General features: G+C 35.1%; 3 protein-coding genes across 3 annotated transcripts; 1 reads left to right on the forward strand and 2 right to left on the reverse strand.

Moving 5' to 3' along the window:
- Window positions 1-4947: 4947 nt before the first annotated feature.
- EAF01_004525 (uncharacterized protein) lies at window positions 4948-6736 on the reverse strand. The gene is made up of 4 exons (XM_038912779.1): window positions 6556-6736; window positions 6307-6427; window positions 5302-5995; window positions 4948-5205 (listed from the first exon to the last, which is right to left on the reverse strand). The coding sequence occupies exons 2-4, from the start codon at window positions 6393-6395 to the stop codon at window positions 5074-5076; spliced, it is 915 nt and encodes a 304-aa protein (XP_038772463.1). The 5' UTR covers window positions 6396-6427; window positions 6556-6736; the 3' UTR covers window positions 4948-5073.
- A 1335-nt stretch (window positions 6737-8071) lies between these two features.
- On the forward strand, window positions 8072-9671 carry EAF01_004526 (uncharacterized protein; the record flags this gene model as incomplete). The annotated part of the gene is made up of 3 exons (XM_038912780.1): window positions 8072-8528; window positions 8578-8896; window positions 8951-9671. 3 exons carry the CDS (start codon window positions 8072-8074, stop codon window positions 9669-9671), a joined length of 1497 nt encoding a protein of 498 aa, XP_038772464.1.
- A 2039-nt stretch (window positions 9672-11710) lies between these two features.
- Window positions 11711-12264, reverse strand: EAF01_004527 (uncharacterized protein; the record flags this gene model as incomplete). Its single annotated transcript, XM_038912781.1, has 2 exons — window positions 11711-11991; window positions 12195-12264. 2 exons carry the CDS (start codon window positions 12262-12264, stop codon window positions 11711-11713), a joined length of 351 nt encoding a protein of 116 aa, XP_038772465.1.
- Between the last annotated feature and the right edge of the window lie 405 nt (window positions 12265-12669).

The raw sequence follows: 12669 nt of genomic DNA on the forward strand, positions 1-12669 counted from the left end.
AATCGTTTATTATTACTATTAAAGCTCAAAGTTATATATAAGTAGATTAATAATAACCTTAATAAAGACTTCATTTGGGAATCAAGATTACATAGTGCTACACTCTTGCTTTTAATTACTAAGTCAGGTGGCAGTGTATGTATATATTAAGATTATTGAGGATTAAATAATATCATAATAAAGAATTATTATTCACTTTTTATTATTTATGAAACTCTAAATATTCTTTATAATGCTATAGTATATATAAAACTAAATATTATTATTACTTTTAATAAACTCTATATTATAGAAGATAATAAATGAAAGACAGTTTTTATTACCCGTTTCGGTCTTTTCAAATTATTTATTATATTCTTTAACCTTTACAATACATTAGCATTCTTTTAATATTATATTAACTATACTTTGTTTAATAAACTAAACAAATATTGTACAGTATATCTAAATAATATTTTCATATACTCAATAAATAAATTGAAATATAAATAGTATATTCGAATTATAATACAAAAGTTAGTAAATACTAAATTATAGATTAATATAAATAAGTACAAATTCGAGATTATTTTTACTCACTATTTAGAATTAATAATTATAACTAAAGGTATATAGATAAATCCTGAAAAAGTTATTATGATTATATTTTAAAATAACTACTTTTAATAAAAGATTTATAATACTTTTTAAGGTTTATTAATTTCTATTAACAATTTATAAAGGATTTTTCAAAGATTTATTGGTCTCTCTATAATTTATTATGAAAGGATATTGATTGGTTTTTGGATATATTGTATAAAAATGCTTTCGCTATATTTAAGAATATATTCATAATAATATTAATTTTTGTATATTTTAATTATAATAAGTAAACGATTCTGGAAATAGATACTTTAGATTGGGCATTAGGGGGAATACTTTTTTAATACAATTTCGATGGTCTTTTATAATTAGTAGCTTACTTTTCAGTAAAGCACTTTATAATAGAATGTAATTATGAAATTTATAATAAAAAGCTTCTTATAATTATTAAGTTTATAAAGGAATAGTGATTAAAGCTTTAAGGTTTGTAATAGAAATTTGAGATTCTCATTAATTATAAGAATCTAGAATACTTTACTATAACAAAAACTTTAAATTAATGATAAGTTCGTTAATCTGAGTTCCTTTTTCATTATAACTTTTATATAATCTATTAACCAGGGTTTAAAACTATTCGATCAGATATTTTAAATTAGAAAAAAAAAAAAAAATTAAACTTTACAATTAAAGACAATAAACACTTAAAGAATAGAGAGTATATAGTTTTACTAGTAAATAAATTCAATATTAATCTTTATAATAAACTAAAAGCTGATATTCATTTAATATTAATAAATCTTATAGTATTTATAGAAGATAAATTAATTAATAAACTAATTGATAATATCTATAGAAGATTAAATATAGCTCATCAACTTATTATAGCAATCAAGAATTAGCATATATATAAATAGCTAGTAGAATTCAGAAAAATACTTTGAATTACTATACAAAATTATTATATAGTAAATAATAGAATATATTATTAAAAGAGATTATAGATTTTATTAGATAATAAGTTAAAAGTATAAATTATTTATAAGATGTACTTATTTAACCCAGCTGAGTATTTAGGTTGGATTAAGATAATCAACCTTATCTTTCGTATATATTGATAATTACAAATATATTAGGAAATTATTTTATATATATAAGCATGCGACCTTTATATGTATATAAAGTCATCAAGGTCGACTCCACCCGGATTCCTATGCCTATTACCAGTCTCCTTTTAAGCCTAGTCTAATATATCAATAGATTATATTATATTGCTTTTAGATTATATATATTACAATTCTATATACAAGTATATTCTAATTATTGTTTGTTGATCAATTAAAATAAGACATTTTATAAAGATTAGAACGCTTATAACAAAAAAGCTTGTTAATATCTTTATCAATTATATCTATACCTTATATGGTCTATTAGATAATATCATTTCCGATTATGATATATAATTCGTATTCAATTTCTGGTTTCAATTAGCTAAACAATTAATTATAACTCTTTAATACTTTTCAGTATTTTATTTATAAACAAATAAACAAATAGAACGAATAAATTCTGTTTTTGAGTAATATTTATAAGCCTTTATAAATTTTCATTAGGACAATTAAATATAATAATTACTTCTTATTGAATTCACATCAAATAATATAATTTCGGAAACTATTGGCTGCTTATTATTCTTTATTAATTATAGGTTTAATTTATATATTAATATAAAGCCTAACAAACCTTACCTGTTAAATATAATTATAGTATAGAAATAGAAGTTTTTTAAGGGTAATAAAATGATGAATAAAATAAAAAGAATTCTATTACAACTATAAGCTTTTGCTAAACAAGTAATTATAATATATAAAGAAAACGCAAATCGACATCGTATTAACTCATTATATTATTATATAGGTTAAAAGGTATTTATAAATATTAAGAATATGAAAACCTTTTGAAAAGCAAAGAAATTAAATGATTAATAAATAAGACCATATAAGATTATAAAGGTTTATCCTTATTCCTATCTTATTCAATCGTCAAACAATATTCGAATATTTCTTATTTTTCATTATTTATTATTTATTCTTATAATTAATAGAATATATTTTCTAATATAAACTATAATTAATAAATTAGAGTTAATTATTATTAAAGATAGGATTCTTGAAAGAAAGAATAGTAAGAGTAAGTCAGTATAGAAATGAATCTTTAAAGAAGTTATAAATAATTATAATGAAAATAGCCATTATTATTTAATTAAATGAAAGTATTATACTCTTATTTAATAATTAATAATAAACTTAAAAGGAAATGAAAAACTGTTGACAGAGTATTATTATATATATCCTAAAAAGCCTAGTCTATTAAAATAGGTATTAAATAATCCTAAAGTTAAGATAATCTTATTACCTATATTAAAATGTTTAGAGAAAGTATAGGAAACTTGAAGATCAATCTACAAAAAAAAAGTCAAATCAATATAAAATATTTAAACTATTAATTCAACAAATTCGATTATTTATTTAATTTATATATAATAATAAGCTATACAATAGATTTAGTTTATTTAGGATAAACAAGCCCTTGAGGGGGAGTACTATTACAAATTCAATACATAGTTATATAAATACTTAAGATATTCATTTTCAATATAGTTAATACTTCTCTATCTTCTTCTTCATTCTTTATAGAATATTATACATCTTACCTAGTACCTATCCCTTACACCGTGATACATATAAATTTAAAACTTTTATGAAATCTTTAATAATTTTTTAATAAAAATTATTAAAAATAAATTATAAAATTTTATTGTAAATTTATAATGTATTTATTTTGAAGAATTCAGAAAAAAAAGAAAATTTCCTATAAATAAATATTTAAAAGAATACCCTCAAAATTATAGGGATTATTTATACTATTCTAAACTTACTATATACTATATATCTTTATATTTATTAATTTTTATTAATTTTTTTTTAATTTCTATATAGATTTAAGTTCAAAAGATATATAGTTTTCTTTTAATAATTATTATTAAAAAGTTATTAAAGATTTTATAAAAGTTTTAAATTTATATGTAACTCTTATACAAATTAAAAAATCGATATTTCAAAGCTTTGAATTTCAATATAGAAAATTCCTAAAAATTTCAAAATTTCAAAATAAGCTTAAAATGACTTAAATTATATATATTCAGATTTTTATTAAATTGGATTATATATTGATAAAAATATTAATAGGCTAAAAAAGCGATTTTTAGTATAAAAGGGTGGCTTAAAACAGGGGTGGTCCGAAAGTAGGGTGGTCGACTTAGAAGTTTGATTTGGAATACTCACTTTATCCCTAGAGTGGATTAGAAATTCATATCTATTCTTCCAAAAAAATTATTTGATATCGACTGTAGTATGTTAATAAGTACTCCCATATCTTTCTAGTGATATTCAATAGAAAAGATATACCTCTGTTCTATATATTATATGAATTTCTATATTAAAAGTTAATAAATACACTTCACCATCACACACAACATCCCACAATCCAGAGACTCCTCAAACAATATACAAAGCCCCTAATATCCATCCACTAAAGCCCCCAATACTCATCTACCATCTCCGCTTCCAGCCCTCCCCCCATAAAAAACAATCCAACTTATATTATACCCCGCTCTACTTTACTCTCCAGACTACAGACTACAAACTACAGACTATAGTATCTCCTTATCTACCTAATTACCTCCAAGATCAACAGTTCAACACCCAACACACAAAACACCAACCCTCCTCCCTAAAAAAAAAACTCCCCAAATATCCCTAACCCCAATAATACATACATCCCAACACAAGAGTCCAAACAACTCTCTTACACACCAACTAAACCCACCAAAGACATAGCACAACCCAGCACATAATCCAAAGTAGTTGAGATAAGTATACCTAGTATATCCATCCATCCATCCATCCCAACTTTTCCCAAAGAACATCCTAGAAATAGATTGATATTGAAAATATAGACTATTAAACTCTTGTGGGAATCTGAGGAAGATTGTATTCTTGATTTTGATAATGTATATATCAAACTTGGTCTGAGAGAGAGAGATATACATATATCAACACACTATGCCAACCTAGATATTATCGACTATCTTTCCACCTAGCATCCTCGCATATGAAAAGGGCTCCAATGAACCCGAGTCAAGTTAGCAGCATCATCCACCACCCTCCTCTTCTGCACCCCTTCCCCTTCCCCTTCTACCTCGATGCATTCCAAAACTCATAATCCCATTCGATATGCCGAATACCAGCCTCAAGTCTAATCATTTCACTGATATTACTAATCATACTTTCAACTTTAAAAACCGCATGACTTTGAAATTCATCTTTCTTCATTCATTCTAACGTGATATCTATCTAAAATGATCCAGCCTGATCTACAACCTGTACGCTAAAATCCAAGCAAAAGAGCTGATGATTCAAGGAAATGAACAATCTATTGAGGAACACCGGTACCACGGATAGCATCAACTTGTTCGCTGAGAAGAGCGTTGTTGGATGGAGCGGCGAGAGGTGGTCCTTCTGGAGTAACGTAGGCTTTGGTCATACCGCCGTCGACAACGAAATCCTGTGGTTAATGTTAGATATGCGCGTTTTCGATGTTCGAAGAATATCAGGGGAAAAGGCATGGAGGGAACCAAAAAAATAACAACAAAAAACATACCTGTCCGTTAACAAAGCTACTCTCGTCACTAGCCAAAAACAAAACTGCTTGAGCTTGCTCAATAGCCTCTCCGAATCTTCCACTTGGGAAATGAATCTCACGTCTAAGTCTCTTAGGTTGATCATCTCCCAACCAATCTTGAAGAAGGGGAGTGTTCAATGGAGCTGGGCATAGCGCATTGAATCTGAATCCCTCTCTTGCGTGAACAATAGCCAACTCTCTAGTCATAGCCAAAACAGCTCCCTTGGAAGCTGTGTAAGCTAATTGAGGAGTAGCAGAACCAACGAGCGCAACAACAGATGCAGTGTTGATGATAGAACCACGGGTCTTCTTGTTCTTACGCATGGAAATGACAGCATGTTTGCAACCAAACCAAACACCCTTAACGTTAATAGCTTGAGTCAAATCCCAGATCTTCTCAGGAGTATCAATAGCATCGGCATCATCAGCATGCATAATTCCAGCATTGTTGAACATGATATCAATACCACCCCAAGATTCGAGATGAGCAACTGCGGCTTCGATATCAGATTCTTTGGAGACGTCGCATACTTTAACTTCAACTTTGTGGGCGGATGGAACTAGTTGTCTGAGTTTTGCGGCGGCCTTTTCGAGTGCTGGTGCGGAAATATCGGCCATGAGGATATTGGCGCCTTCTTTGGCGAAGAGGATACAGGTTTCGAGACCGATTCCTCTTGGGAGGGTGTTAGTATATGTTGATGATTGATTTGATCTTTGATATGGATAATTTCACGGGATTCCCCATGTAACGCTCTGACGGCCCGCTCAGATAATGTCGTCGCTCAACTCATTACGAAAATGAAGAGAGTCACGTGTGTGGCCACGCCAGACACTCTCATTACTTAGAAGGATTTGATAAGGGCATAACTCAGAACAAAGAAGAGAAAGCTGATACGATACTCATCGTGCTGAGCTTCCACGTCCCGTAAATCCCGAATCACACCGAAATTTTTACATTGGGAGAATAATAAAGACATGACTTACCCAGCAGCACCAGTAACGATAGCATTTTTACCATGCAGTCTTCCCATTTGGAAGCTGTTGATGGTAGGAACTTCTCCGCTGCCAACCATGTTGAATGTATTTCTGATTTGAATACTGTGTTCTATTGAAGATCTTGTCAGCGATTGATGAACTCTCTAATTGAAGAAGGTGCTGTGTCTATAACGTTCTTGTGACCAACAGACGCTGCTTGTCTCTCTTACCAGGAAAATGGAAACCTGGTAAACTTACTCTTTGTTCCTGATATAGATTTCTTTGATAATGGGGAAAGAGAAGAATGTGCAGAAGGTGTGATAAAGGTGTTGAAAACTATTCCCCCTTTTTGTAGAAGTGACTCGAATTGATCAGAAGAGTTGTTATGAAATAATATTTGTGATGACAATTGAATTTAAGAGAGAGAATGTGGATGCTGATGTGTCACTGGTATAAAGTACGGAGCACACACACAGAAGCTCATACACTTGGTCCGTTCTCGGTGGGCAGTTGGTGGGTGGGCAGTGGTGGGCAGTGGAGGCCACAGTCGTAGGTAGAGAAATCGTTATCGTTCCGAAGAACATCCATTCCCGAAACACGATTCAGTTTATTCAATGGCAAATGAAACTCACCGCGGCTTATTTTGATAAAGAGATTGAACTGACAGGGAAAAGAGAATGAGATTGATACCTGACTACCTACCTACCTAGATATTCTCCAAACTCAAGGAAACCCGGGGTTTGATGACTGAATCGGGGAAGATAGAAGATCCCAGATGATTTCACTCGTAGATATGGGTTATTGGCTGCTGGGTATTGGGTATTGGGTATTGGTTTAATTGATAAAACATAGCTTTTTCGAGCCAGGTTTCATGTCTCATACTTCATCTCATTGTCTATATATGGGTTGCTTTGACGTACTCGTATAGGTATTGGTCCATTTGGTATAATAGCCTTTGACAGTCGAGAGTCTGAGTATAATAAGACTGAGTCTGTGTCTAGATGATGTGCCACCGTCCTGTCGCAGGGTACAGCGGAGTGAGACTCTCTATTCCTTGATAGGTGATAGATGATGGATGATAGTCAGATGATGATATTTGTCATTGGTAATATCTGGAGTTGTGAGGAGACAATCAATGCTGTACAGAGTAGTTGTTGCCGTCGTATTGCTGTCGTTATTGCTGTCGTTATTGCTGTCGTTATTGCTGTCGTTATTGCTGTCGTTGTGGTTGACTAATAAAGTCATCACAATAGGTCTTTTACACGAACCTTCGTGTAATCACTTCGGAAAGGATCAATACATGTAGTTATCTCCAGGGCTATTCTCGTTACATATGATGAATGATTTCGTGGAATAACTTACTGGGTATTGATGCACGGCGCAGTTGTTCGGTAGATGGCTGCATATCAATCATTTTCGGTAAGATCTGCTGCTATTTTAACCGATAGCTCCCCTCCGAATATTCACCGACCCCTGCCAATCCGCCAAGTGATGGTCGTGTGAGGGATAGCGGCATTAAAGCAGCACCCACAGTAGCCCCTCGCTTTATCGCAGAATCTCTTATCGCAAATTGTAGGGCAACTTCCTTGCTTTACTCTCACCACTCCTTTTCCCCCTCTTGAGGTGTACAACAATCTACTCCGTATACCTCCCTCCACATTCAACAAGCCAGATCCCAGATATCCCTTCAACTCGATCTGCCAATCGTTCCCAAAGACCCCGAATTTAACAAGTACAATTCACTCCTACGATTCCCTCACAATTCAACGAAAAGATGCCAGATACACCAGAATGGATAGCTTCACACAAGCAGTGGGATGAAAAGACCGCTGAGAATCTCATCGCACTTCTCGAAAATGATACAAAAGTAAAATTGGCTGGTATTGATGTCGATGGTATATTGCGCGGGAAGCTTGTCTCCAAGAAGAAGTTTCTGGGTATCGCGAAGGAAGGATTTGGATTCTGCTCAGTCATTTTCGGTTGGGATATGCATGATCAAACATACTTCAAGGAATTGAAAATCAGTAATGCGGAAAATGGCTATCATGACATTATTGCGATTCCGGATTTGAGTAGTTTTAGAAGGATACCTTGGGAAGATAATGTGCCATTCTTTTTGATCAGCTTTTATGATCCGGATTCTGGAAAGCCCGTATCTGCATGCCCGAGAGGATTGTTGAAGACTGCAGTAGAGAAGCTACAAGCCAATGGACTGGGTGCCATGGCTGGAGGTATGAGCATCTTTGAACTTTCATAGAGGTTATAACTAATAATATTCAGCTGAATACGAGTTCTTCCAATTCAAAGCGCCAGCGAGTAATCCTCATGCACCAATTTCCGAACGAAACACATCTTCAACAGCAACCTTCTTACGAGAAAACCCAGTCGATTCATTACCCTCGTTAACCGAAGGAATGTTCGGATACAGTTTAACTAGACCAGTTCATAACCAAGATTATTATTATGGGATATATGATGCATGCGAACAATTCAATTGCGGAATAGAAGGATGGCATACAGAGAGTGGACCTGGTGTTTTCGAGGCAGCTTTGGCATTTGGGGAGATTCAACAAATGGCAGATAAAGCAAGCTTGTTCAAGTATGTTTGGAGCTTTCCCTACCATTTTTAAGGTCGAGAGGCTAATAATATCAGATATGTTGTTAAATCAGTAGCAACAAAATACGGCATAACCCCATGCTTTATGGCCAAGCCACGTCAAGGGCTACCCGGAAATAGTGGACACATGCATGTTTCGATCGTTGATAAAGATGGCAAGAATCTCTTCTTCCGAGAAACTAAAGACACAGAAGCAAAATGGAAGGATATTGAGAATCTTTCGGATATGGGCCGTCATTTCCTTGCTGGAGTATTGGAAGGACTTCCATATGTCATGCCACTCCTGGCACCAACAGTCAACTCTTACAAACGTCTAGTCGAAAATTTCTGGGCTCCAGTAACAGTATCTTGGGGCCTTGAACATCGTGCAGCGTCTGTCCGTCTGATCGCACCTCCAACATCTAAACCCGGGGCTACACGTTTCGAAATCAGAGTGCCAGGTGCAGATACAAATCCATTTTATGTATTAGCAGCTATTCTAGCATTAGGGTGGAGAGGAGTAGAAAAGAAATTAGAAATCCAACAACCACCATTAGGAAAAGGCCAAGATGTAGGAGGGAAAGCAGACCCAGGGGTTAGATTAGCGAAGAATTTGAAAGAAGCGACGGAGAAATTTATGGCGAAGGATAGTATAGCGAGAGAGGTATTCGGAGACGAATTTGTGGAGCATTACGGTGGTACGAGGGAACATGAAATTAGATTGTGGGATGAGGCAGTAACGGATTGGGAGGTTAGAAGATACATTGAGAGTGTCTAATTGTTGGATAAAAGGATGGGTACTATATTAAGAAACATGAAATCTAAACTTATTCTGAATAACTGGAGGTCTTTGCGCTGATTGTTGGGTTTGTGGATTCGTGCTCGCGTTGATTCGGGGTGGTGAATATCTACCTATCTAGTAGTATCTAGGTAGGTAAGGTATGAAGTTCAGACCCTTCATGTGCATGTAATCTTATTTTCCACTTCCCCCTTTCTTTTCTCTACTACATCAAATATCGAATGAAATGTACTTGTGAGATGGTTCATTAACTACCTAGATAAGTATACATTATGACTAGAAAGCTCTCGATATACTCAGTATACTATCTCGAGTCGGGTGTCATACTTTAGCTATTTATTTATGTATCCAATAATCACATCATAAAGTACAAAAGTCCAATTATCTGATAAATCTAGTAAGAAGACGTTGGATTTCTATAAGGTGGGGAGGAGGTGGAGAGATTGAAGTGAGAGGAGGGGTTGGGAGGGGTTGGAGTTGGAGTTGTAGCTGAGAGATTGGAGGGGAGGGGAGTTGAGAGGATAGTAAGGGAGTGAGAGTCAGGTTGGAGGAGAGTTGAGAGGATAGTAAGGGAGTGGGAGTTAGCGGGATGTAGGGATTTAAGAGGAGTTGAGAGGATAGTAAGTGTGAGAGAGGGATTGAAAGAATAGTGAGAGAGTGAGTGGATTTGGCGGGATGTATGAATTATAGAAGTGAAGGGGAAGAGGATAGAAGGAAGATGTAATGTTATGTGTTAGATGAATGAGAGTGAGTATGATGAAAGGATGTATGATAGAAGGATGCGTTATGAGATAGTTAGAGTTAGATAAGAAAGGAAGAAAAAAGAGGGAAAGAGGAAGGGTGAGGGTGAGAGAGAAGAAAAGAGTTAAATTATATGTGTGTAGAGTTGTGGTTAAGGGGAGGGGTGTGCAAAGATGGGAAGATGCAGATGGAGAGACATAGAGGTGGGGTTAGAGAGAGGGGGTTTGAAAGGGAGGGATTGAAGAATCTCGGAGGCTTTTGATGAGGTGTGTAAAGGTTTGAATACGTGTAGATGTGAATAGAGTTTTTTGTGCGTGATATTGATGCGATAAGTAGGTAGGTAGATTGACCATGTGTGTTTCTGTTTAGATTTTGTGCGGAGTTGTAGGGGGTGGGGGATGATGGAGAGGGGGGTGGGATAGAAATGGCGATGGCGATGGCGATGGCGATGGTGATAGAGGGATATAGAGGTGGGGTTAAAGAGAGAGAGGAGGTTGAAGGAGTTTGAGCTGGGTTGGACTCCTGATGGGGTATGCTGAGGGCTGGTTTGGGTTATCTGAAGAAGGTCTCTTGCGGGTGGGATATTTTAGTGGGCAGTAGATCGGTAGGTAGGTCAGCTATGTATAGGTGTTGTTTCTTCTATTGGAGTAGATTAGGTGGCTCATATTGGTGGGGGATTGGGAGATTGGAATCAGAATTGGAATCGGATGTTGATGTTAATTTTGGGTTTTGGGTTTTGGTGTCCTGTTCTCATTTTTGTTCCCGGTTTCTTTTTCTTTTTCTTTTTCTTTTTCTTTTTCTTTTTCTTTTTCTTTTTCTTTTTCTTTTTGTTTAAGTTTGTGTTTAAATACATGGGCGTGATTGATTGAGTGAGTGGGAATGACGAGTGTCATTCAGTTATGTTGATTATGATGATGGGGAATGGTTTGTTAGTCAAAGTATATATACACATAACTCTTATTCACGTATCTGATACTCTGAGATGTGATCAGCGAGTCCGTACGCGAGCAGGCCAACAAGAGATGATGAAGTGATTGTGAAGAGGAAGTTGAGGATAGAAAGGAAAATATGCGGGAGAGCGGATAGGAAATGATCATTATAAATACAAAGTGCATAAAAATCTTATTTCTATATATCGACACATCATTCTCACACGAGATTTGAATCTTTAAACCATCATAGTCTGGTCCCCCAAACCCTCCACCAAGTGTAGCACCTCCAATACCACCTTCATTTCCACTACCGCTATCATCTCTATCTTTACCCCCTTCATCTCTTCAACCCCCGCCTACAAGTCTATTTTCGAATATCTTATCTTTTCTACCTTTTTCTACATCTCCATCTTCCTCATCTTCAACATCCTCAATCTGCAAATCCCTCAAACCCCCCAATTCCCTACCAACATCCTCACACTCCTTCCGTCTCCTTTCACGCCGTGCCTCTTTCCTTCGAGCATCGACTGCGCGACGCCGAAGCGCAAGGTGTAGTTTTCGAGCTGAGTGCTGCGGATCTGGGACAGGAGCGGGGACGGGGACGGGGACGGGAGTTAGAGCTAGAGCTGTTGATTGTGAGGTAGATATTTAGCTGTTTATTTCCCGAAGATATTTTGTTTGATATTCGGTGTTTGAGGAATATCCCATGCGGTAGAAGGATGGAACATGGAGAAATGATTATTCGGATAGTAAAAAAAAAGGGGGGGGGGCAAGGGGAGTATCTTAAATTTTGGCCTCGATACCAAGTTATGAAGAAATGACATATTACTAGCTCTGCCAGCGGAGCTAGCTACTTCTAAAGTACCACCCGAATCCATCTCCGCACTATCGTCTCTCATGCTTTGATTACTGATTCCATCCGAACCAGCTAGCAAAACAGTCTCTAAGACCGCAGATTGTAGTCTCTTTTCCTCAGCTTCTTTCCTCGCTTTTTCTTTCTCCTGGTGTTGCTCTTCGTGGTTTGGGCGTGGATTTGCGGGATTGTCTTGGGGTTTTGCGTCACATGTTTATTGTTCTTTGGGAGTGGGAGTAAATTGTAATCGATGTCTGAGATGAATAATTAATCAAAAGCCTGGTGATATTGCAGTGGTAGATATATGTGAGAATGCGAAAGACAAAAGACAAAAAGCGCGTAATGACATGTTTTTTTTTACATCCCGTCTCTACAAGGTGTATTTAAAACTGCTTCTTAGACGAGAATCCGAGTGTATATTTCATATGGATTTTGGACACCAGATGAAAAC

The sequence above is a fragment of the Botrytis porri genome (assembly GCF_014898465.1).
Source record: "Botrytis porri strain MUCL 3234 chromosome Unknown BPOR_005, whole genome shotgun sequence".
Classification (NCBI taxonomy): domain Eukaryota; kingdom Fungi; phylum Ascomycota; class Leotiomycetes; order Helotiales; family Sclerotiniaceae; genus Botrytis; species Botrytis porri.

What these genes read in the sequence shown, in the direction of transcription:
- EAF01_004525 (XM_038912779.1), bottom strand. Translation starts at nt 6,395, where the DNA reads ATGGTTGGCAGCGGAGAAGTTCCTACCATCAACAGCTTCCAAATGGGA. An exon ending in ATCGTTACTGGTGCTGCTGG is followed by an intron (nt 5,996 to 6,306) that starts GTAAGTCATGTC and finishes CACCCTCCCAAG; the next exon opens with AGGAATCGGTCTCGAAACCT. An exon ending in GTAGCTTTGTTAACGGACAG is followed by an intron (nt 5,206 to 5,301) that starts GTATGTTTTTTG and finishes CATTAACCACAG; the next exon opens with GATTTCGTTGTCGACGGCGG.